Genomic DNA, 23160 nt, shown 5'->3' on the forward strand with positions numbered 1-23160 from the left:
ATGAACTCAGTAATCGCAAAGGGACTGGTATTACAAGGAAGACTTCCACTACTGATGGCAGAAGAATGCTCATCATAATGAAGAAAAATCCCCATGCGCCTGTCCGATCAATCTGAAACACTTCAGGAGGCAGATGTGGATGTGTCGATGACTACTGCTTGCCAAAGACTTAATGAACGGAAATACAGAGGAAATACACTGGAAGATGCAAACTACTAGTTAGTCATAGAAACAGGATGGTCAGATTGCAGTTTGCCAAGAAGTATTTAAAAGAGCCTGCAGAATTTCTGGAAAAAGGTCTTGTGGACAGATGAGAGCAAGATTAACCTGTGATGCCAAAAGCAAAATTTGGAGGTGTAGAGGAACTGCCCAAGATCCAAAGCATACACCCTCATCTGTTAAACTTGGTGGTGGGGGTATTATGGCCTGGGTATTGGAGCACTTATCTTCATTGATAATATAACTGATGATAGCAGTAGCAAAGTGAATTCTGAAGTTTATATAAATATCTGCTCAGGTTCAAGCAAATGCTTCCAAATTCATTGGACAGTACTTCATCCTACAGCAAGACAATGATCTCAGGCATACTACTAAAGCAATAAAGGAGTTTTTCAAAGCTTAAAAACTGGAAAATTCTTGAATGGCAAAGTCAGTCACCCAATCTAAATCCATTTGAGCATGCTTTCCATGTGCTGAAGGAAAAAAAATAAATGGGAACAAGCCCCCCAAAACAAGCAGGAGCTGAAAATGGCTGCAGTTGAGGCCTGACAGAGCATCACCAGAGATGCTTAGCACCTGGTGATGTCTATGAATCACAGACTTCAAGCAGTCATTTGTATGCAAGAGATGTGCAACAAAGTACTTAATTTGACTAATGTACATACTATTGTAATGTCCCAAATATTATGTTTTCCTGAAGTGAATGACTGTGAAATAAAAAGTGCTATAATTTCTACATGGTCAAAATGTATACAAATATTATTTAATAAAATCTGGAATGTGCACTTTATTAACATGTAAATTTTCAATTACAAATTTAAAACTGGAGCAAAGGGGCAAATAAAGGAAAAAAGTGTCTTTGTCCCAAATATTATGGAGGGCACTGTAGGAAATATTAAGCTATTATTTATCTAAATTTTTCTGGGTAATTAAGTATGACAAGATTATTGGCTGAGGAGGTGTAGCTATTGGATTAGTATCCAGAGGCTTACTCAAATAAATTTATATGTGTGTGAATACCATTGTGCTAGCTAGGAAAAGAAAATTCTCATTACTAAAACTGGAATGAAAAAGCTAATGATGACCATTAAACTGCTAGATTATTGTAAGCATCTATTTCAGTTACACCCTGCAGGATGTCAATTTAATGTATTTAATGTGATCTCCATGCAACTCTAGATCCACTCTTAAACTGCTCTCAGAAAATTTTGGTGGGATGAATAATATGTGCCAGGTGCTGGTAACATCCATATGTCATAGATAAATAAGTTTTTAAAAATAAAAACATGGCAGTGGATCTTCAGGGGAGAGTCCAGGGTTTAGATCAGGGTGGCCAAACTGGGCTAACTTTGGCCTATTGCCTATTTTTAAGTGGACCAGGGTGAATTTTTAAAACAAAATATTACCTCAGTTTAAAAAAAGAACATTTACCTCAGTTTAATAAAGAACATTTACCTCAGTTTAAAAAAGAACTATATGACTATAAATATTAACAGAATACATAACCAAATCAAAAGGAAGAGGCTATTAAATTTACTGAAAAAAGAAAAAATAGATATAGCATTCATGCAAGAAACTCATCTAATTGAGGTGGAACACAAGAAATTAAGGAGAGACTGGGTAGGGCACGTTACGGCAGCATCATATAATTCAAAAGCCAGAAGTGTAGCTATATTAATCAATAAAAATGTACCAATCAAAATAGAGGAGGAAATAATAGATCCAGCAAGGAGATACGTAATGTTAAAATGTCAGATATATTCAGAACTCTGAAATTTGGTCAATATATATGCACCTAATGAAGAGGATCAAAAATTTATGCAAGATTTTTTTGAAGATTGTAGATACGCAGGGGAATATATTGATAGGAGGAAACTTTAACCTTAATTTGGATTCAAAGATGGATAAAACTGGACAAAACACTAGCAGAAATAACAAAGTTGTCAACTTTATGGTTAAATCAATGCAGGAAATGCAACTTTTGGATATATGGAGGAGACAACACCCAAAGGAGAAGGAATACTCATATTATTCGAGTAGACATAAAACATACTCAAGGATTGACCTGTTCCTGTTGTCAGCCCATATCCAAAGGAGAGTTAGGAAAATGGAATATGAAGTTTAAAAAAGAACATTTACCTCGGTTCAAACAAAGAACATTTATCTCGGTTTAAAAAAACATTTACCTCGGTTTAAACAAAGAACATTTACCTCGGTTTAAACAAAGAACATTTCCCTCGGTTTAAACAAAGAACATTTCCCTCGGTTTAAACAAAGAACATTTACCTCGGTTTAAACAAAGAACATTTCCCTCGGTTTAAACAAAGAACATTTCCCTCGGTTTAAACAAAGAACATTTCCCTCGGTTTAAACAAAGAACATTTACCTTAGTTGCTTAAACATGGCGGAACCAAAAAGACAGAAAATGGTAAGAGAATGCTGAAAATTTCTGATACTGTGGAGGGGAAATGAATACTTTTTTACAGAAATCAATGGGAATTGAGGAATTATGCACAAATGAGGTTATGTTACAAATTGTTCATGCTCAGACAGAAGGAGCTTGTGAGTCAGGCTGGAAAGATGCAGGTGAAGTGCTGGACGTGACAAAATTTTCTGATCAAAATCTCAACATAAAGCCCTTGTCCATGATTTGAAGGCTTTTGCTATCTGTGTGCATGAAAACCTGAGATTGAAATTGAAGTGCTGAATCTTGCAGGTGGTAATATCTAGATTGTGGGTGATGTATCATTCCTGCCTAAAGGTACTATGCAAGGCACATAACTTATTGACTTTAAAATATATTGCTGTTCTTTTATGTTCTCTCATGGTATTTAAATACCAGTTTCCTCCTCCGCAACATTGATGGAGCATCTTTGTCTAAAGGGCAATGGCAGTTCACAAAGATGATCAACTTTCCAGGACGAATAATGGTTGGACAGGAAATGCTGGCCTTGCCAACACTCCCACCCATAAAAGTAATAATTAATAAATGGGACAGACAATTTAGGTTCAGTGTGCATCTGAAAGAGCTCTATGGGACATGGGGATTAATAGTTAAAAAACAATTGGCACCATTACTGGATTAACAGGAAGCTTTTGTAATAGGACAGCTTTTGGATGAGTTTCTGACAAATTGGATAAACTGGTGAAAACTTGCAAGTTTATGAAGCCAGGATGATGGAGACAGATTCTGAAAAAGATAAATTCAATAAAGCTAAAAGAAATACTGCTGTTTACAGAAAGGACATTAAGGAGAGGCATACAAGCATTGTTTTCAAAACAGAAAGCTAGAGAAGCTCAGCAGGTCGAGCAGTGCCCTTTATATAGCCAAAGGTAAAGAAAATTACATAACTGGCGTTTCAGGTTTGAGCCCTTCATTAAGGTATGGGAAAATGTTGGTAAGCAAAGGCAGGAGGTGATAAGTGGAGGAGAGAGGGGACAGCAGCGATCAAGGGGAAGAGGAATGGCTAGATGAAGGGAGGGAGGAGAATTCCAAAGGGGATGGGAGGAGGAAGAAGAGAGCAAGTGAGCAGAAACCGGAAAAGTTGGTGTTAATGCCATCTGGCTGGATAGTGTCCAGATGGAAAATCAGGTGGTGTTCCTCCAATTTGTGGGTGGTCTTGGTGGGACAGTACATAAGGCCATGGACAGACATGTGAGTGTGACACAAAACTGAAATAGTTGGATCCTAGGAGGTGTCTCCTTGGAGTCAACTATACAGTGCTCATTGAAGCGATCTCCCAATTTGCACCCAGCCTCTCGATAATGTAAAGAAGGCCATAAAGGGATCATCAGATGCAGTAAATCAGTCCTACGGATACACAAGTGAAGTGTTGCTTTACTTGAAATACCTGTTTGGGACCCCAGACCGTGGAGAAAGGAGGAGGTGTGGGTGCAAGTAGTGACACCTCCTGCGGCCACAAGTGAAGATGCCGGGGTGATAGGGAGGGATATGTACACGAGTGAGTCACGGAGAGAGCGGTCCCTGTAGAAGGTGGAGAGAGGAAGATGTGTCTGATAGTGGGATCCTGTTGTAAGTGTCGGAAATTCCAGAGGATAATGTGTTGGATGCGGAGGTTGGTGGGGTAGTAGTTAAGGACAAGGGGGATTCTGCTTTTTGCATCGGGGCCAGGGCAGATGAACGGAATATGGATGAGATGCTGTGAGGGCCAAGTTGATGGTTGTGGAGGGGAAGCCAGGTTTCTGCTAACCTGCTCCACTCTTCCCCCTTCCCCTTTCCAGTTCTCCTCTTGTAGGGCACTACCAATAACCACAGAGACAAGCTGAGGAAATTATAGGCTTTAATTCACAGAAAAACCTTGCTGGCCCGGATCCCAGGATAGGAATAGCAGCAAGAAAAGATGGCTCGAGATTTATGGCCCAGGACCACTGGGGAGGAGCCATAGGGTATGAGTCAACTATGGGCGGGACAGCTCCATATATACAACTGACAATGATAACTATATATAATGGAGGAAACATATCACCACACCTGCTGTCCCCTCCCTCCCTTCTCCACTTATCACCTCCTGCCTTTGCAACCCCTCCCCCAACACACACTTTTTGTTCGGATGCCTGGCAACTTTTTTCAATACCTTGAAGGGCTCAAGCCTGAAATGTTGGTTATATATTTTTTTTACCTTTGCTATATAAAGGATACCTCTTGACCTGCTGAGTTTCTCCAGTTTTGTGTTTTTAACTTCAACCATGGTGTCTGCAGATTTTCATGTTTTACTACCCCCTTAGATGGATTGTTCTTGTATGGAGCCAGCCTGGTCTCAATGGTACAGTTTGTATGGTTTTGAGAAATTTTAAAACTGGGTAGGGATTTAAGTAAAAATAAATAAGCTCATTATGTCAGGACAATCTCATAAGGTGCCATTGCACTCTAAGGAACCAAGATGGCCTAATGGTTTAGAAAAAAAATTTAAGCTAAAGCCACAATCTTAATGCTTGAGGTGTTAAAAACAGAGTGAATGGGTTAGCCATACTATTAGATCAAACACAATACTTGGAACTAAGTATTTCTGGATTTGCAAAATGCAGAAGAGGTAGTCAATGGACATGGGGACAAGGTGCAGCTGGATAATAGGTTAAGCCAAAACTATAGAGATTAAAAGATACTCTAGAACAAAAAAAAACTTAACAATTTAGGCCATTCAAACATCTACACAATGCTTTGTACAGATTCCTTTTCATGGAGATATGAAAGGAAGCCAGGGAATTGCACCAAAATTGATTTGCAGTTATTTGTTGTAGAAGAGAGAGACCAAGGAGTACAGGTGCATAGTTTCTGAATCTGGAGACTGGTGTACAGGTGATGAAAAAGGCATTTGGCAACTTGCCTTGATACTTCAGCTATTGAGTACCAAAGTTGCAGCACCATAATGCAGTTGTAAAGGCTGCTGGTGAGACCACAATTGGAGTACTGTATCCATTTCTTGTTGCCCTGTAATTGGAAGGATGTCAATAAGTTGAAAAGGCTGCAAAAGAAATTCACCAGGATGCTGCTGGGAACTGGAGACCTTGAGTTATCAAGAGAGGCTAGGTTTTTACTCATCTCCAAGGAATAGGCTCAAAAGTAAATGTTCAGCCTTTTTCACAAGGTAGATGACTGGTTGGTATGGGTGTGTTGGCTGAAGTGCTAAGTTCCATGCTAAGACTGTTGCTTTGAAATGTGAAGTTATGAACCTTCAGACAATTGATAGAAGGTTAAGCAAAGTCTGAATTGAGTGTGGTGTTGATGTTTGAGCCATTCTGTTAATAGAATTATTGCAATTGTGCACTAATGAGATTTAAGCAAATTCTCTCTAGTATTAAAGTGAAGATCACTCTTGATGCTCCTATCATTTGTCCCCCAGGGTACGTGAATCACTTTGTTAGATTTATGTGGTGACTGAGTACAGTCAAAGTCATCTATGTGTATGAACACAGCTAGTTATAATGAGGTTAATTACTGCCTGGTTTTGATGGCAACAAATGCACTCTGGAAATGGTGTTCAATGGAAAGCTGGAAACTATCACTTAGAGATTAAGAGTTATTCGACATAACCAAGAACAGGATTTACCATTGTTGAAATAATTAATGATTTTTCTTACCTTGAATCTTTTTGCAAGAAAAACCCAAAAAAATTGCAGATGCATTCTAGATACAGGTTTGTGAGCCTTAAGACTTTGGTGTCTGTCTCACTGAAAGCTATAAAGCATATTGATATATTTGGGAGACTTCTGGTTATTCTTGAAATAGGAGGAAGGGATATGCAGTAGATTTAATCAGGTATCTCCATTTTTGTATATTTGGAAGATTGGTATTCTCCATGAGAAATATTTTTCAGTGTTGGAGTCGCATGGAGGTTCTGGAGTTGTAGCTATTTCAAGATAGAGGTGGTGATGTCTGCAATATTAATGGTTTAGGAATACTGTATATTCTTCTTTATATTTTTTTGTCATTCCAGTTCAGGAAATGATTATCATGGAATTGCGACCTAATTTTTCTTGAATATAGGTTAAAATTTCTTTAATGTTATTTTAATGTCATTTTCCTTTTTCACCAATATTCTGAATGATTTCAGCTATTATTTGAAGTGAAATAGTTATCTTAACTTTGAAAAGTGCCTAGTGATAGATTTTCTTGGATATCATGGAGAAAATATTTTCAGTCTGACATGGATAATACCTTTATGGCTGTGCACTTACACCTCTGCTTTCTACATATTGTTTATTTTTTTCTTCTTGATTGTTTTAGCAAGAGGTCATCTCTATGGGGAGGTACTTTTTTCCTTGTCATGTAGAGTGAAAACCAAAAGTTCAGTTCCTTTTTCATCCAAGAGGTTGTTCAGTTCAGAGATTCTCAGGTTGCTGGAGGTATTTTGGGCACTCCTCTATAGGTTTTAATGCATATTCAGTTTTAATTATATCTACAGCTTTTGAATTTTTTTTGTTAAAATTATTATTTGGCTTCCGAAAAGGCATTGGGATCTTCACTCTTAACTGAAATTTGATCAGAACATCTGAGCTGGCAGATTTGTTATTTGGTGAAAACCAAAATGTAACACCTTAAATAGCTTCATTGTAGAAAAATTGAACCAACCTTTCTCTTAGCAGATGGAGTGCTTGATCTGTCAACAAAGAAGAATAGTATAAATTCCACACTATCAACTGGATCTTGTCCTACATCAACCACTACCAAGTTATCAGGGTAAGTATTATTGAGATAGACCTAAAAGAATTACATTTAAACCATGAAAACACAACCTATTTTTTCTTCTATCTTAAGCATTTTACTCCATTCACACAATGCGATTCATCATCCTACCGATTCACAAGAGAATTACCATCTTTTTTAACACCTATTTAAAGGGAACTAGTTGATTTTTCAAGCATCTAATTAGTTTATATTGTTTAAAATCTATTTACTTTAATAAACAATTCATGTTGTCAATTATTTATGTAACTTAGTGGTTGTGGATTATATTTACATGCTTCTGAAACCAGATTTTGTATGTTGCGAGTGGAAAAGCTCTATGAAAAGTATGTTCATTTTTTTTCACTTTGAGTTGCATAATTTACATAAAATCTCTGGGTGTTGCAATACAGTAATTGAAAGTATCTTCCTAACAATAGATTTGATGTATGATAGATTGTTCATGCCTGGCAACCTTTATCCAGAGCAGGTTTTAGAAAGTGTTTGATCCATTTGTGATTTTAACAGGGATTTGCAAAATAATAGTTGTCATACTGAAAATCTTCATTCTGTATTTATGAAAGCATTTATGGGAGTACTTGTCATTAAGAAATTGAAAGGATCAGTCAAAAACTTCTTCAAACCACTGGACAAACCAATGTAGATAATCAAAATTATGACTGAAGTTAAAAGTTCACATTTCTGATTTTCATGCATCTGGATTTGCTTATAAATTTAGCAATGAAAGCTATGGAGCTAATCTCCATGTGTATTACTTTAAGTTTACTGGTTGAATATTAAGGCTTCTTAAACTTTTAATATCTGATCTATTCCATCCTCTGGAAGATGTTCAATTGTTAAAATTTGCAACATGCAAGAAGTCTAGAAGCTTTGTATGTGTGGAATGCCAAGACCGTTGGGGGGGGGGGGGGGGGGGGGGGGGATGGATGTTAGAATCCGTGCAAAAACAGGCCATAAGAAATATATGAAATTAATAATTAAATATCCTAAGTAGAAAATGGGCCCTTCCTCCTTCCCAGAAATGGCATTAGTAACAAAGTAGCTACCAGTTTACTTGTTAGTATATCACCCAGGTTTTGCTGGTGAAGTCGACTAAATTTCATTCATTTTTTTGCAAAGGGAAATTTCTAACGACAAGCTAGATGAGTTTGAGTTCATTTTCATTTTGTTTAAAAAGATTCTGATGTGAATTTTTTGCTGATAGATTTCTAACTGACAAGTAAACTTAAATGCTATAACATTTCATTTAACTTTATTCAATAGGTGTTTTGTTTTGAAGCAGGGATAAATATAATGCCAATAGGTTTGATTGCAATGAACAGTAAAAAAAGTTCCAACAGTTTACTGACTTGAATTTTATTAATGTTTGAGAATTTGAAGGCAACTTGCGTGATAGATTATTGCACAACCTGTACTCCACTTTGTTAGTGGTTTGTGTGCATAAGGGGTGCACAAAAATGCTATGAATGCTTCTTTCACATTTACAAAATTATTTGGCGGCGTCTGAAAACTTTTAAAGTGCCAGAAGTGTCAAACATCAGTGCCAGTTGGTTTATCCAGTTATTTTCATTTCTGATATTTTTAAAATAATAGTATTATGGGTTTTCTCCTTGTGATGCATATTAAAATAAAAGCACCAAGACATAGCCCATATATTTTATTTTCCTTTCATATTCTGATGACTTGAATTTTCTTTGATCATTAAGCACTCTAGCTTTGTTGTTCCTGAATTCTTAAATATTCTATTCCAAGTGTTCATATAATGCAGTTCACATTACCATTGTAGATGGAGAATTTGTCAGAATCAAGACAATGAAGGAAATTGCCCAAACTCAAGTGTTGGTAAAATTACATTCATAATCACTAAGTCATTGAATTACATAGATGGAAAATTGAGAGATAAAACTAGGTGTACTCAAAAAGTAATTTAATCTGTGGAGATTTATAATGTTCCTATATTTTAGAGGATAGAAAGGTTAGTCGCTGAAGTGGCAAACCTGGAACAATTTTTCCATCTTTAAGCGTTTGAATATTCATATCAAATGTGCTACTATTTAGAGTTGATTGAGAAGACATTTTCTTTAATATACAAAGGTTCCGCATGTGAATTTCTCAAGCCAAAATATGAGTCTCTGAAGGGGAGTATTTACAAGGAAATTTGTAATTAAAAAGGAATTTATTTCATAGTTTCCATTTCTTTTTAAAATATTTTTATTGATATTCAATAGAAAAAAATGAGCAATACAATTATGATATGGGCTACAGAACTAGTTTTAAAAAGTTACAATGATCATATGTAGAAATTCAGAAGGCACAATAGCATAAACATAATGATACAATAGGACCTAACAAAAAAAAATTCTAAATAGCACGGTTGAAGGTTGACATTTAAAAAAAAATTCAAGTGGCATAATCTTGGAGAGAGACAGCACCATGTGAAAAATTCCAAATCAACACTAACTCTTTGGTTATGATGGTAGTCTATAAACAAGCCCCATATTGTTTGGAATTTGATGTTTGATCAATGACAGCATATCTAATTTTTTCCAGTTTAAACAACAGTTAATATCCTTTAGCCATTGTGATGTGTAGGTGAAATATTGTCTTTCCATTTAATCAAAATTACTCATCTGGCGATTAACGAAGAAAAGGATAAAATGCGACATTGACTTGAAGTTAATATAACATCGTTGTAATGAAGTATTCCAAATACAGTTATTAAAGGGTTAAGTTCCAATTTTAATTTAAAAGTAACCAATAGAGTTTGAAAAACTTTGTTCTAAATTTTTTCTAAGCTGGAGCAGGACCAGAACATGTGAATTAAAGAGGCATCTATTTTAACATATATATAATAACATATATAACAATTACAGCACGGAAACAGGCCATTAGGCCCTTCTAGTCCGCACCGAACCAAACACTCCTCTCTAGTCCCACCTACCTGCTCAATGACCATAACCCTCCACCTTCTTCTCATCCATATACCTGTCCAACCTTTTCTTAAATAATACAATTGACTCTGCCGCCACTATTTCTCCCGGAAGCTCATTCCACACTGCTACCACTCTCTGAGTAAAGAAGTTCACCCTCATGTTACCTCTAAACCTCTGCCCCTTAACTCTTAACTCATGTCCTCTTGTTTCAATCTTTCCTACTCTTAACGGAAATAGTCTATCCACATCCACTCTGTCTATCCCTTTCATAATCTTAAATACCTCTATCAAATCCCCTCTCAACCTTCTACGCTCCAAAGAATAAAGACCTAATCTGCCCAATCTTTCCCAGTACTCTAGATGCTTAAACCCAGGTAACATTCTGGTAAATGTTCTCTGCACTCTCTCCACTCTGTTTATATCCCTCCTATAATTAGGCGACCAGAACTGCACACAGAACTCTAAATTAGGCCGCACCAACGCCTTATACAATCTCAAAATCACTTCCCAACTCCTATATTCCATGCAATGATTGATAAAGGCCAGCATACTAAAAGCCTTCTTCACCACCCTATTCACATGAGTTTCTACCTTCAGGGAACGATGTACCGTTACTCCTAAATCTTTCTGCTCTTCTGTATTCATCAATGCTCTCCCATTTACTACGTATGTCCTGTTCTGATTCTTCTTACCAAAATGAAGCACCTCACACTTATCTGCATTAAATTCCATCTGCCATTTTTCAGCCCACTTTTCTAAGCAGCCCAAATCCCTCTGCAATCCTTGAAAACCTTCTTCATTATCCACTATTCCACCTATCTTAGTATCGTCTGCATATTTACTAATCCAATTCACCACCCCATCATCTAGATCATTAATGTGTATAACGAACAACAATGGGCCCAATACAGATCCCTGAGGCACACCACTGGTCACCGGCCTCCAACCTGACAGACAATTATCCACTACCACTCTCTGGCCTCTCTCCTTCAGCCAATGTTCAATCCATTTGACTATCTCAAAATTTATACCTAAAGACTGCACCTTCCTAACTAACCTTCCATGTGGTACCTTATCGAAGGCCTTACTGAAGTCCATATAGACAACATCCACCGCGCTACCCTCATCCACATTCCTAGTCACCTCTTCAAAAAATTCAATCAGATTGGTCAAACAGGACCTTCCGCCCACAAATCCATGTTGAGTGCTCCTGATCAGACCCTGTCTATCCAGATATTTATAAGTACTATCTCTAAGAACTTTCTCCATTAATTTACTTACCACAGACGTCAAACTTACAGGCCGATAATTGCCAGGCTTCCTCCTTGAACCCTTTTTAAATAACGGAACCACATGCGCAATACGCCAATCCTCCGGCACTATCCCCATCTCTAATGGCATTTGGAAAATTACCGTCAGAGCCTCTGCTATTTCCTCCTTTACTTCTCTCAATGTCCTGGGGAAGATCCTGTCTGGTCCCAGAGACTTAGCCACATTTATATTCCTCAAAAGCCCTAACACTACATCTTTAGTAATCACTGTATTCTCCATATTTACCCAATTCGCTTTTTTTATCTCACATATCCCAATATCCTTCTCCTTGGTGAATACCGAAAAAAAGAAACTGTTAAATATCTCCCCCATTTCTCTAGGCTCCACACACAGTTTTCTGCTCTGATTTTCTAAGGGACCAATTTTGTCTCTCGCTTTCCTTTTACCATTAACATATTTGTAGAACCCTTTTGGATTAATTTTCACCCTGCTTGCTATAGTCTCCTCGTACCTTCTTTTAGCTTTCCTAATTCCTCTCTTAAAATTCCTCTTACATTCAATGTATTTTTCAAACATCTCCTTAATTCCATGCTTCTTATACCTAATGTACGCCTCCCTTTTTCTTCGAACCAAGTTTCCAATATTCCTTGAAAACCACGGCTCTCTCAAACCTTTTGCCCTTCCTTTTAACCTAACAGGAACATAAAGCTTTTGCACTCTCAAAATCTGATCTTTAAAAGACTTTCATCTCTCTACTACATCCTGCCTATAAAACAAATTGTCCCAATGCACACCCTGTAAGTCCTTTCGCATCTCCTCAAATCTAGCTTTTCCTCAATCAAAAACCTCAACCCTTGGCCCTGCCTTCTCTCTTTCCATAATGACATTGAAGCTGATGGCATTAGGATCACTGGACCCGAAGTGCTCGCCAACGCTAACCTCCGTCACTTGACCCATCCCATTTGCCAACAGTAGATCTAACACTGCTCCTTCTCTGGTCGGCACCTCTACATATTGTTGTAAAAAACTATCTTGCACACATTTCACAAACTCTAACCCATCCAGCCCTTTCACGGAATGTGTTTCCCAATCTATATGTGGAAAATTAAAATCTCCCATAATTGCAACCCTGTGCTTATCACAAATATCCACTATCTCCCTACAGATTTGCTCCTCTAGGTCTCGGTCCCCTCCGGGTGGTCTATAATACACCCCTACAAGTGTAACCTCTCCTTTCTCACTCCTCAGTTCCACCCAAATAGCCTCCGTGGACGAGCCCTCTAATCTATCCTGCCTTAGCACCGCTGTAATATTCTCCCTGACAAACAATGCAACACCACCTCCTCTTGCCCCTCCGACTCTATCACACCTAAAGCAACGAAACCCAGGGATATTCAGCTGCCAATCACATCCCTCCTGCAACCATGTCTCACTAATTGCTACCACATCATACTTCCAAGTATCAATCCACACCTTCAGCTCATCCACCTTTTTTACAATACTCCTGGCATTAAAATATATGAATTTCAGAGATTTCCCAATTCTTAATCCCTGTTTTCCTTCATCTTTAATAACAACATTATTTCCTTTTCCTGCCAATTGCTCTTCATCTTCTTCCAGAGCATTTCCTTTCTCTATCACCTGCCCATCCATATTCAAATACTTACTACAAACTTTCTTTGTTTGCATTCTAACCTTCTCCTTACTGCTCTGTACTATTTTGCTCCCTCCCCCCAAACATTCTAGTTTAAAGGATCCTGAGTAGCCCTAGCAAATACCCCTTCCAGGATTCTGGTCCCCCAGGGATTTAAATGTAACCCGTCCTTACCGTACAGGTCACATCTTCCCCAAAAAAGGTCCCAGTGATCCAGAAACTTGAAACCCTGCCCCTTACTCCACCCCTTCAGCCACATGTTAATCCTCCACCTCATTCTATTTCTATTCTCACTGTCACGTGGCACAGGGAGTAATCCAGAGATTACCCCCTTTGCGGTCCTTCTTTTTAACTCCCTACCTAACTGCCTGTACTCACTTTTTAGGACCTCTTCTCTATTCCTCCCTATGTCATTGGTACCTACATGTACCATGACCTCTGGCTCCTGTTCCTCCCACTTTAGGATATCCGGGACAAGAGCAGCAACATCCCGGACCCTGGCACCAGGGAGGCAAACCACCATCCGGTTCTCCTTGCTGCGTCCACAGAATCCCCTATCTGTCCTCTTAACTATGGAGTCCCCTACCACTATTGCCCTCCTCTTCCTTTCCCTACCTTTCTGTGCTACAGGGGCTGACCCCATGCCAGAGGCACAGCCACTGCTGCTCCCCCCAACTTTGATGTCCTCCTCGACAGTACTCAAAGAGGCATACTTATTGCTGAGGGTTACAGTCATAGGGCTCCTCTCTGGCACCTTACGTTTTTCTGTCCCTCTCCTAACTGTTACCCACCTTTCCTCCTCCCGTGGCCCTGGCGTGACCACCTGGCTGTAACTCCTGTCAATGACTTCCTCTGTTTCCCTAACCAGCCTGAGGTCATCGAGCTGCAGCTCTAGTTCCCTAACACGGTCCCTAAGAATCTGCAGCTCGACACACCTAGTGCAGATATGGACATCCGGGAGTCTGGAAGACTCCAGGACCTCCCACATCTGGCACTCCCAACAACACACAGTCCTAACACTCATCCTTTACCCCATTTGTCATATTGAGGATTTATTTCCAGATAAAAACAAGACAGTTTAACTTTAGACATTTATGCTCTATGAACCACTTTAAATTGCAACAGACAATGCCGTGCACAAAAGGTTGTAGTGTTGATCAGTTTAAGAAAAGCATTCTACACCTCATTCGACATTAAAAGGTTCAAATCTTCCTCCCAGGCATCCTTGATTTTAATTAACAAGGCTGGTCTTAAATTAGTCACTTTGTTGTAAATAAACCTTTATAAAGAGTTTGTAGTTCAAAAAATGTATCAAGAATATTCGCCTCGTGAATTCCAGGAAAATTAGGAATCTAGAATTTAACAAAATGCCTAATTTGTAAATATCTTTTTAAATAAAGAACTTTAGATAAATTAAATTTTACAACCAATTGTTCAAAGGGTGCAAAACTTGTCCATAAAAAGTCTTTAAAAAAAAACATTTAATACCCATTCTATGCTGCTCATTAAAAACTGTGTCTTGCATAGAAGGTTGAATAGTTTCCAAAATCACAGGAGCTCTGTTTTGATATTTAGATTTCCTACTCCTTTTGTTTCTTTGTTCTCATTCATTTGCCCACTCTAGTCGTGGACATATACTCTTTCCAAATATGGTGCATCGCATGTTCCTACCTAGTTACTGTTGTGGATCCCTCTTCTTTTCAGATTGAAGCTTGCATTTATCGTCTTGTGCTGAGGTATAGTGAAAAGGATTGCTTTGCATACCACCCAGCAAGTCTATACACAAATATAACAACATGACACACAGTAAATGCAGTGGAATTACATTGAGAGATCAATTTGAACAGAGTAAGAGCAACATTATTATACAGGTGTGACATTCATTCAGTAGCCTAATAATGGCAGGAAAAATAACTGTCCTTGAATCAGATGGTGCTTTATTTCATACTCTTGAATCTTCTTCCCAACAGGAGAAGAGAACATGGCTGGGGCGGGATGAGTCCTTTCTTATGATGGCTCCTTTTTTGATGCATTGGATGGAACGTGATAGCTTAAGCTGCATTCACCATTCTCTGCAGTTTCCAGACTGGATAGAGCAGCTCTTGCACACGCAGTGATGCATCCTGACATGATGCTGTTGTTGATGTATCTGTGAAAGTTGTTGATGAATGCTGGAGACAGGCCAAATTTTCTCAGGCTCCAATAGTAGAGGCATTGGTGTGCCTTCTTGCCTGTTGCATTGAAGTACTTGGTCCAGGTCAGATAGTCGGAGACTTCAAGGAACAGAGCAATCTCCATCTCACCATTGGAGAGTGAGCTCCATTCCTCTTCCTGAAGCCAATGACTAGCTCCTTAGTGTTGCTAAGATTGAGGGATTATTGTCCGGGCAACAATCTATCTCCCTTTCATTGTTGTTTAAAATCCAGAGTCACTTACAAATTTATAGATAGAGTTGCAGCAGTGTTTGGCTTGTCTTCATGGGTGTATGGGGGGAGTATAGAGTGAAGATCTGCATCTGCAGATGCTGTGATTGTAGTAAAAATACACCAAAATGCTGGGTAAGATTTGTCTCCATAAGATTGCCTTTGTTCCTCTAGCACTTCATTGTGTTTTTAGTGCAGGAGTGCAGTAGGGGGCTGAATAAGCAGCCTTGCAGATCACCAGTGTGTGATCATGGAAGAGTAGTGAGAGTGATCCTTGCTGCTTGAGGCCAACTGGACAGGAAATTGGGGATGCAGTTGCAGAGTGGGGTGCTGAGGCCATGGTTTCAAAGTTTGGAGATGGGTTCACTTGGGACTATGATGTTGAAAGAGGAGCTGTGGTTGATGAAAAGTAATCTCGTTGACCAGATTCTTTGGAGCTGAGTGGAAGGCCAGGGAATTAAATTGGGTTAAGGCTGGGAGAGAGGCTGGGGTTTATGTGAGGCATGACCAGTCTTTCAAATTCCTTCAGAATGGTAGATGTCACAACCTCTGTTGGTAGTCATGTAGGCCCTTTATGTTTTTCTTTGGCACTGGGATGATAGTGGCCTTCTTAAGACGCTTCTGTTTGTTATAGGGATAAGTTAAAGATGTCCATGGACACTCGCACCAGCTAGTTTGCACAGCTCTTCCAGTTACATCCAGAAGCTTGTCCAGGCCACCCACTTTCTACAAGTTAACTTTCAGGATGGCTCGTCAGACATCTGCAGCAACTGTGGATGGCCTCGATCTCTTCTCTCTGTCTTTCCCTCTACCCCATCCACCACCACAAGGAACTTGCGGGAAGAAGTGTAAAAAAGACTCTTTTCGCCTCTGTAATTTTCAAAGCTTAATCTCAGCTCAAGTAAATATACAGAAACTTCCTTAGTTTGGGTATGATCTTATGAAAGAAAAATGATTTGTTTAAATTTTGATCCTTTGTAATTTTTTCATATTGATTTGAGGGGTGTTTTATATTTGGGAATGCTGTATTTGTCACAAGGTACTGTATGAAGAAAATTGACTTCCAAATTTATTGAATATTATTTGTCATCCTTTTTGGGTTGGAACAAAGTCTTGTTAAAGTATTTAAGGAAGAGAGGGTACAAATTACAAGGCAACGTTCAATCTTCAGCCAGTATTCTCAAAACAAAACTAATTGTGTCTCATGGTTATGGATCTTGTGTGAAAATTATCTATTACAACTACGTTCATAAATAATGGGCTGAAATGTGTGAATACTGGTGGTGGAGCATTAAAGTCCCAAGCTTAGAATTATTGAAAGGTAGATACTTCTGTGTTGGACTTCACATGCACTTAACAGCAGAAAATATCTTTCAAGGATTTCTCAGAATTACTTTGGGAAATCAGCTTCTCCTACCCTTTACCAGTCAGACCTTGTATCAGATCAGTAATGCTATTCATTTCACTAGGAAATCTTGACCTGGAAAATGCAAAATATAATTTTTAGGTTGCTTCAATTTAACATACTTCTTGGTGATTGCTTTCAGCTAATTATTTTCCATTTAAAATTTTTATTCTTTATTATGAAAGGCTTTTAAGATAGTGATTCTCAGCCTTTTTCTTTCCACTTTAATCCTTATGCCATTGATGCTCTGTGATTTGTAATGGATTGCTTAAGGTGGATGTGAGTGGGAAGGTAAGTTTGAGAATCACTGCTCGAGACGCAATTGTTACTGGAATATTTTGCTTGAGAAAAATTGTCATTGGCCCATTTCCTTTGGAATTATGAAACCGTGCACATAACGAGTCAATTAGGTACAATTAAAACAGTGAATTTCAAACTTTCTTTCCACCCACATACCACCTTAAGCAATCCCTTATTAATTACAGAGCACCTATGGCGTAGGGAATACTTAAAGTGGTATGTGAGTGGAAAGAAAAAGGTTGAGAACCACTGCTTTAAGATATTGTATCTAGAGGCATTTTAAAATGTTTTTTAAATAAGGGACTCCTGTTTCAAATGATTTTTTTTTTTAACTCCAACCAGCTTTGGTTATCAGGATATTCTGGAGCAGGTCCTTGGCATAATGCCAATTTGCTGTTAAGGTTGTGCTATGCCAGCCAGATATAGAAGGTTACCAAAACTGATAAGGAGGGAGGTTGGGAGCAGTACAAGCAGAAAGCTCGTTAGCCATGAAACACATTTTGTTTGTTTTAAGAATACAAATGATTCTTACTTAATGCAAGGTTATGATACAGCCCCTACTGTTAATGTATGGATGGCTAGACCATTCTAAAAGGCTGAAATAATCTATAATTATTACAGACTACAGATACTTCCCGACTTACGACTGTAATTGGGACTGAAGGATCGGTAGTATCTTGAAATGGACGTAAGTCGGAAATTTTCCCATGCGCATGGAGTACTGAAGCCTTAAAGTAAACTTTTAAATCAAATGTTGTATTTGACAAACTATAACAGAGGATAGAGGGCACGTAAGAGCCAAAATGTGTGCACTTACTTTGTTAGATGGCGTCCTGGGGTCCATAAGCTAGGTGTGGTCATCTTGATTACTGTGCGCAAGCGTGAGTCTTCAGTTGGTGCATGTGCAGTGGGTTCGCATATTGGAATTCGGTTGGTGCATGCGCGAGAGTTAAGTGCTCTTATTGTTGTGGAAAAGAAAGCCAGGCTATATTCTGAGTTCAAGTTTAGAAACATTGAAATTTGAACTGATGTCTCATATGAAGAAAATACTCTATATTCTTCCATACTATCTGATTGATAAAGATCATGTGGAGAATTCTTTCATATTTCTATATTGGTGCTTTAAACTATATAATTTCTGTTTCTGTGAATACAGGAAATTTGCCATGGACCTTGGAATACTTTGCATCATTGTCTTCTACTGGAGGCATTAATTTAAATTGCATTCATAATGTTATGTTTATATCTATTGTTTACACCCCAGTCTCAATTTTTTTTGGTAACAATTGAATTATTGAGTCTCTGCCCTTAATTATGACACCTTTTAGCCCAGAAGTTTTCAAACTGTCCCCTAAACTCATATGCCACCTTAAGTTTTCCCTATGCCATAAGTGCTCTGTGATTGGTAAGGGAAGGTTGAAAACCACTGCTCTAGACCCAATTGTTACTGAAATATTTTGCTTGAGAAATTTGTCATTGGCCCATTTCCTTTTGAGTTATGAAACCGTGCACCTAACAAGTCAATTAGGTACGATTAAAACAGTGGTTTTCAAACGTTTTATTTCCATTCACATTCCACCTTAAGCAATTCCTAACTAATCACAGCACTTATGGCATAAGAATTGCTTAAAGTGGAATGTGAGTTTAGGCGGGCAGTTTGAAAACCACTGTTTTGGCCAATTGCAGGCAAGATCATTTAGATGGCTTTGTTTTCTCTGCATCAGATACTTCCAAATATTTAATGTTTACTCACTTTATTATTGATAATTTTATAGCAGGATCACAAGAAGGACAGTTGATCAAGATACTTTTGCTGATGTACTTTTATGTCAAAGGTATACACACAAAATATATACAAAAAGGAGCAGTCAAGAATATTGAGGCTGTGTCACCAGCTTGCCAGCTATCAAATCTGTTTAAATTGAATGCTTATGAATATTTATTTTTGTATGATTTAAATTTTTTATCATTCTTTTATAAAAAAAGTTTACCCAAACCCTTGAGTCACTGTTAAAGTTATGAATGTCATAAATTATAAAACATAAACTTATCCATAAAATAGAAACAAACATGGCAGCAAAAAATATCAATATAATAACCATATTTGTCTATTTAGACCGTAAATAAAGAAAGTGCCATTTATTAGTCTTCACAACAACACTATTCTCTGCCCACCCCCGCCCCACGAAACCTAGATATTTGCCCCATTTCTTGTGCATAGATGTCCATTTTATCAAACAGTTCATGAAACATGCGGTCAAATGCTGACACTTTGTCCGTTCCTGAAATGATGATTCCCCACCCCCCAAATTCTTCCAACCTCTGAGCATAATTTGACTTCCTACTATTATACTTGTCTGAATCTAATTTTGAGAATATTTATCCCCAAATAACCCAAATGTGTTTCCCAGGACCAAGAGTCTGGGGTGAAAAGGAATTTGAATACCTGAAACTTAACCAGTATACTTGTGTATCGTAATCCAAAATTCTTGAATTCTGATACAAGACCAAAGCGCATGTACTAAGTCCCCTTTATCCGCATCACGACGCGAGCATTCAGGGATATTTTTCAACCCTAATCTATAAAACCTTGTTGGAGTCCAATAGAAACTGTGCAGCATCTTAAACTATCAAGTTACCTCCCAAGGCAAGATCTCATCCAATTATATTGCATATGCATTTGTTCTGGGATAAATTAGCCAGATTATTTAAATGTAATTTATCTTTGAATGAAGCCTCGAATATTTGGATGAATCCAAAGTTGTGTATTGTTAAGTCCCCTTTTTTGTGGAGGGAATGGCAAGGGAAAGGTATAATTGGGAGACCTTTATAATGATGGCAGTTTAAAATCTTTTGATCAATTAATCCAACAGTATAATATCTAGAGGTCACAATTTTGGAGATATCTTTAACTGCGTCATGTGCTACACACAACTTTTGGTTCTACACAGCAACTCCCCGAAGTTGCTGCAATGCTGTCTACTGTATTGACTGCATACGGTAAAAGTCACAAAGCCCCATTTTATTATTTAGCCTTAATATAAATATCAGGAGATAAACATCTGTTGCGTCTTAAAAGATCATGGAAAGTAGACCTGAATGTGGTTTTTGAGACAGACGGATAGGACATTTGTAAGAATATCAAAATAATGTCAAGAAACCTGAGAATTCAGCTTATGAATATCTCAATTTAGCAATGAAATGGGTCTTTAGGATGATGGTTTTAACGGATCCCTATCTTTTTTTGGTATCACAGTAATTATCGCTGTTGAAAAAGATTCTGGGAGAGTATGCATTTGTGATGCCTGATGTAGTACCTCCATAAATCGAGGAATCAATAAATCTTTAAATTCTTTGTAAAATTTGGGTGGGAAAACTATCTTCTTCCAGAGACTTGTTACTTTGCAATGAACTCAATATTTCCCTCACCTCAGTTTGAGTGAAAGGAGCATTCAATTCTACCTGGTCTAAGTTTAACCTTGGAAGCCTTATTTGTGACAAAACATCTTCTATTTTATTATCATCTTTTTGTGATTCAGATTGATATAGCTTAGAATAAAATTGTTTAAAAGTCTCATTAATTTTTTTTGAGGTTTAGAACTAATTGCATTGAAATCGGTTTTTATTGCATTAATCGTTCTTGAGATCTGTTCTGCTTTTAACTGACAAGAAAGCATTTTATGAGCTCTTTCACCTACCTGATTTAGTTCTTATTATTGCTTTTTCTGTTCTATATGTTTGCAATGTATTATACTGAAGTTTTTATTAATACATTGTCTACATTTATCCTCAGAGCCTCTCCTTTGAACGTCTTTTCCAAATATAGTATCTTTGTCCAATTGTTCCACTCTCTTATATAATCCTTCTTAATCTTAGAAGTATAACTTAGAATTTGTCATCTTAAAAATGCTTTCAGAGCATCCCATATAATAAATGTATTATTAACAAAATTAGAAATAGTCTGTCAAAATATTTGAATTTGTCATTAATGAAAACACAAAAATCTGGTCTTTTTAACAACAGAGTCGAATTTCCATCTCTAAACAATTCTTGTTTGTGACACAATGTAACTGTCATTAATAAAGGTGAGTGATCTGATAAAATTCTCGCTTTATATTCAGCTTCAATAATCCTACCTTGTAACTGTTCTGACATTAAAAATAAATCAATTCTAGAACAAGAATTATGTCTGAATAAAAAGAATAGTCTTTCTCTTGGATGTATTCTCCATTCATCTATTGAATTCAGTTCTCTCATTAATGCCAAAGTGGGTTTTGCCCTTATCACTACTCTAGTTGACCGATCTAATGCTAGGTCCAACAAAAATCTAAATCTCCACTTGCTAAAATATTTTTATAAGCATTTGCTAAGTTGAGGAATATTTCTCGAATAAATTTCTCATTATCACCATTTGGTGCATATAAATTCATAAGGGTCCATAGTCCTGAATAAATCTGACAATGTTCTATTATATATCTACCTTATGAATATCTTTGATCATAAACATTTACAATCATTCAGGATCCATCAAAATTTAAATATTTTTGTTTAAAAATTTTCAATTATTTATTTAAAATATAGAGTCAAACCACAAGGGCTTTCCATATTTGCACCATTAGTTGGTGCAGACTCAGCCTAAGAAGTACAGCATCTGTGGAAGTTCACGTCGCTCTGTTCACTTTCAGATCTTAGCAATAGTCATCCCATTATTTCTTGTGTATTTTATAAAATTATTGACATAAATGTTTTAAATTTTGGTCTTTTTAATAAAAAATGGATGCCATACCAGTTAAGTAATAGCTCTGTCAATTTTTTTGAGTTTTTAAATCCAACCATGATATGTTGGTCAAATTGTCCCTCTTGCTCTTTTAGCTGCAAGCTTCTGGTAAGAAACGAACTGTGGTCATTAATGCATGTCTAAAAAAACACGGCTGATTTAGTTTGTCATTTTTGGGCAGATAACTTGTGGCTTGTGTTACAATCCCAGAGGACTCCAAAACCCAGCAGCAATAGAAATTCACTAAGACAATGGTTATTTAAACAAAGGTTTCTTTTCATTTTCTTCAAACATAATAACAAGATCAATAACTTGTTACTGTTAACCTAACTTAACCCCCCCCCCCTCTCTTCCCCACCCCACCCCCCCACGCCACTTGCAAAACCACACGACCCCAACTAGAACAGCAAACTGCAACCAGATAGATTGCTGGCACCGATCTAATGCTAGGTCATCTGTTGCTTTAAAGACAATAATCTATTTACTCCACAGCAACTGTCGAATTAACACCTTCTTGTGAAGTCTGCATAGGCATACTTCAAAGTTTCTGCAATGAAGTCCCTCTTTCAGCAAAGCTCCTTCACTCCAAATGACATATCCCCTGCAAAATGACAATGTCTGTGTGTGAAGTGACCTACTCTAAACCCCCTATAATCCATCTCCTCCAAAGACACATTAATATATAAAATATAATATACCCTGTAACACTTGAATTAGTTTCCCTTCATAAATGCCTTCCCATTGGAAGTTCTGGATTGATTATTTTTTAACCTCTATTTTGACTGTTACTTTTACTTAATGTGTTACAAAGTCTAGTGTGGGATATATAATAAATTATTGGCAAGGTTTCTGAAGTGGTAAAATTATTACAAAACATGGTAGTGTTGCCTATCAGGCAATATTTATGCAGAGTTAATGTTGTGGCTGAGGACTTGGAAGATTTTCTAGAACAATAGTTAAGCAAATACAGACC

The 23160-nt window shown here is 37.5% G+C and overlaps 1 protein-coding gene across 13 annotated transcripts in view; it reads left to right on the top strand.

Moving 5' to 3' along the window:
• The window catches only part of lcorl (ligand dependent nuclear receptor corepressor-like), a 136260-nt gene that overhangs the window by 54981 nt on the left and 58119 nt on the right, over window positions 1-23160 (top strand). For 11 of the 13 annotated variants that reach the window (XR_011353692.1, XR_011353694.1, XR_011353695.1 and 8 more), the window contains one exon: window positions 7321-7417. Coding sequence is in view for 9 of the 13 variants with exons in the window: in XM_069925096.1 (XP_069781197.1) it covers window positions 7321-7417 (97 nt within the window). In the remaining 4 variants the exon portion in view is untranslated. Of the gene's footprint in view, window positions 1-7320; window positions 7418-18031; window positions 18100-23160 lie in introns of those variants that run through there. The other 2 variants (XM_069925104.1, XR_011353693.1) reach the window with 2 other exon arrangements.

The sequence above is a fragment of the Narcine bancroftii genome, chromosome 3 (assembly GCF_036971445.1).
Source record: "Narcine bancroftii isolate sNarBan1 chromosome 3, sNarBan1.hap1, whole genome shotgun sequence".
In the NCBI taxonomy this organism is placed as follows: Eukaryota; Metazoa; Chordata; class Chondrichthyes; order Torpediniformes; family Narcinidae; genus Narcine; species Narcine bancroftii.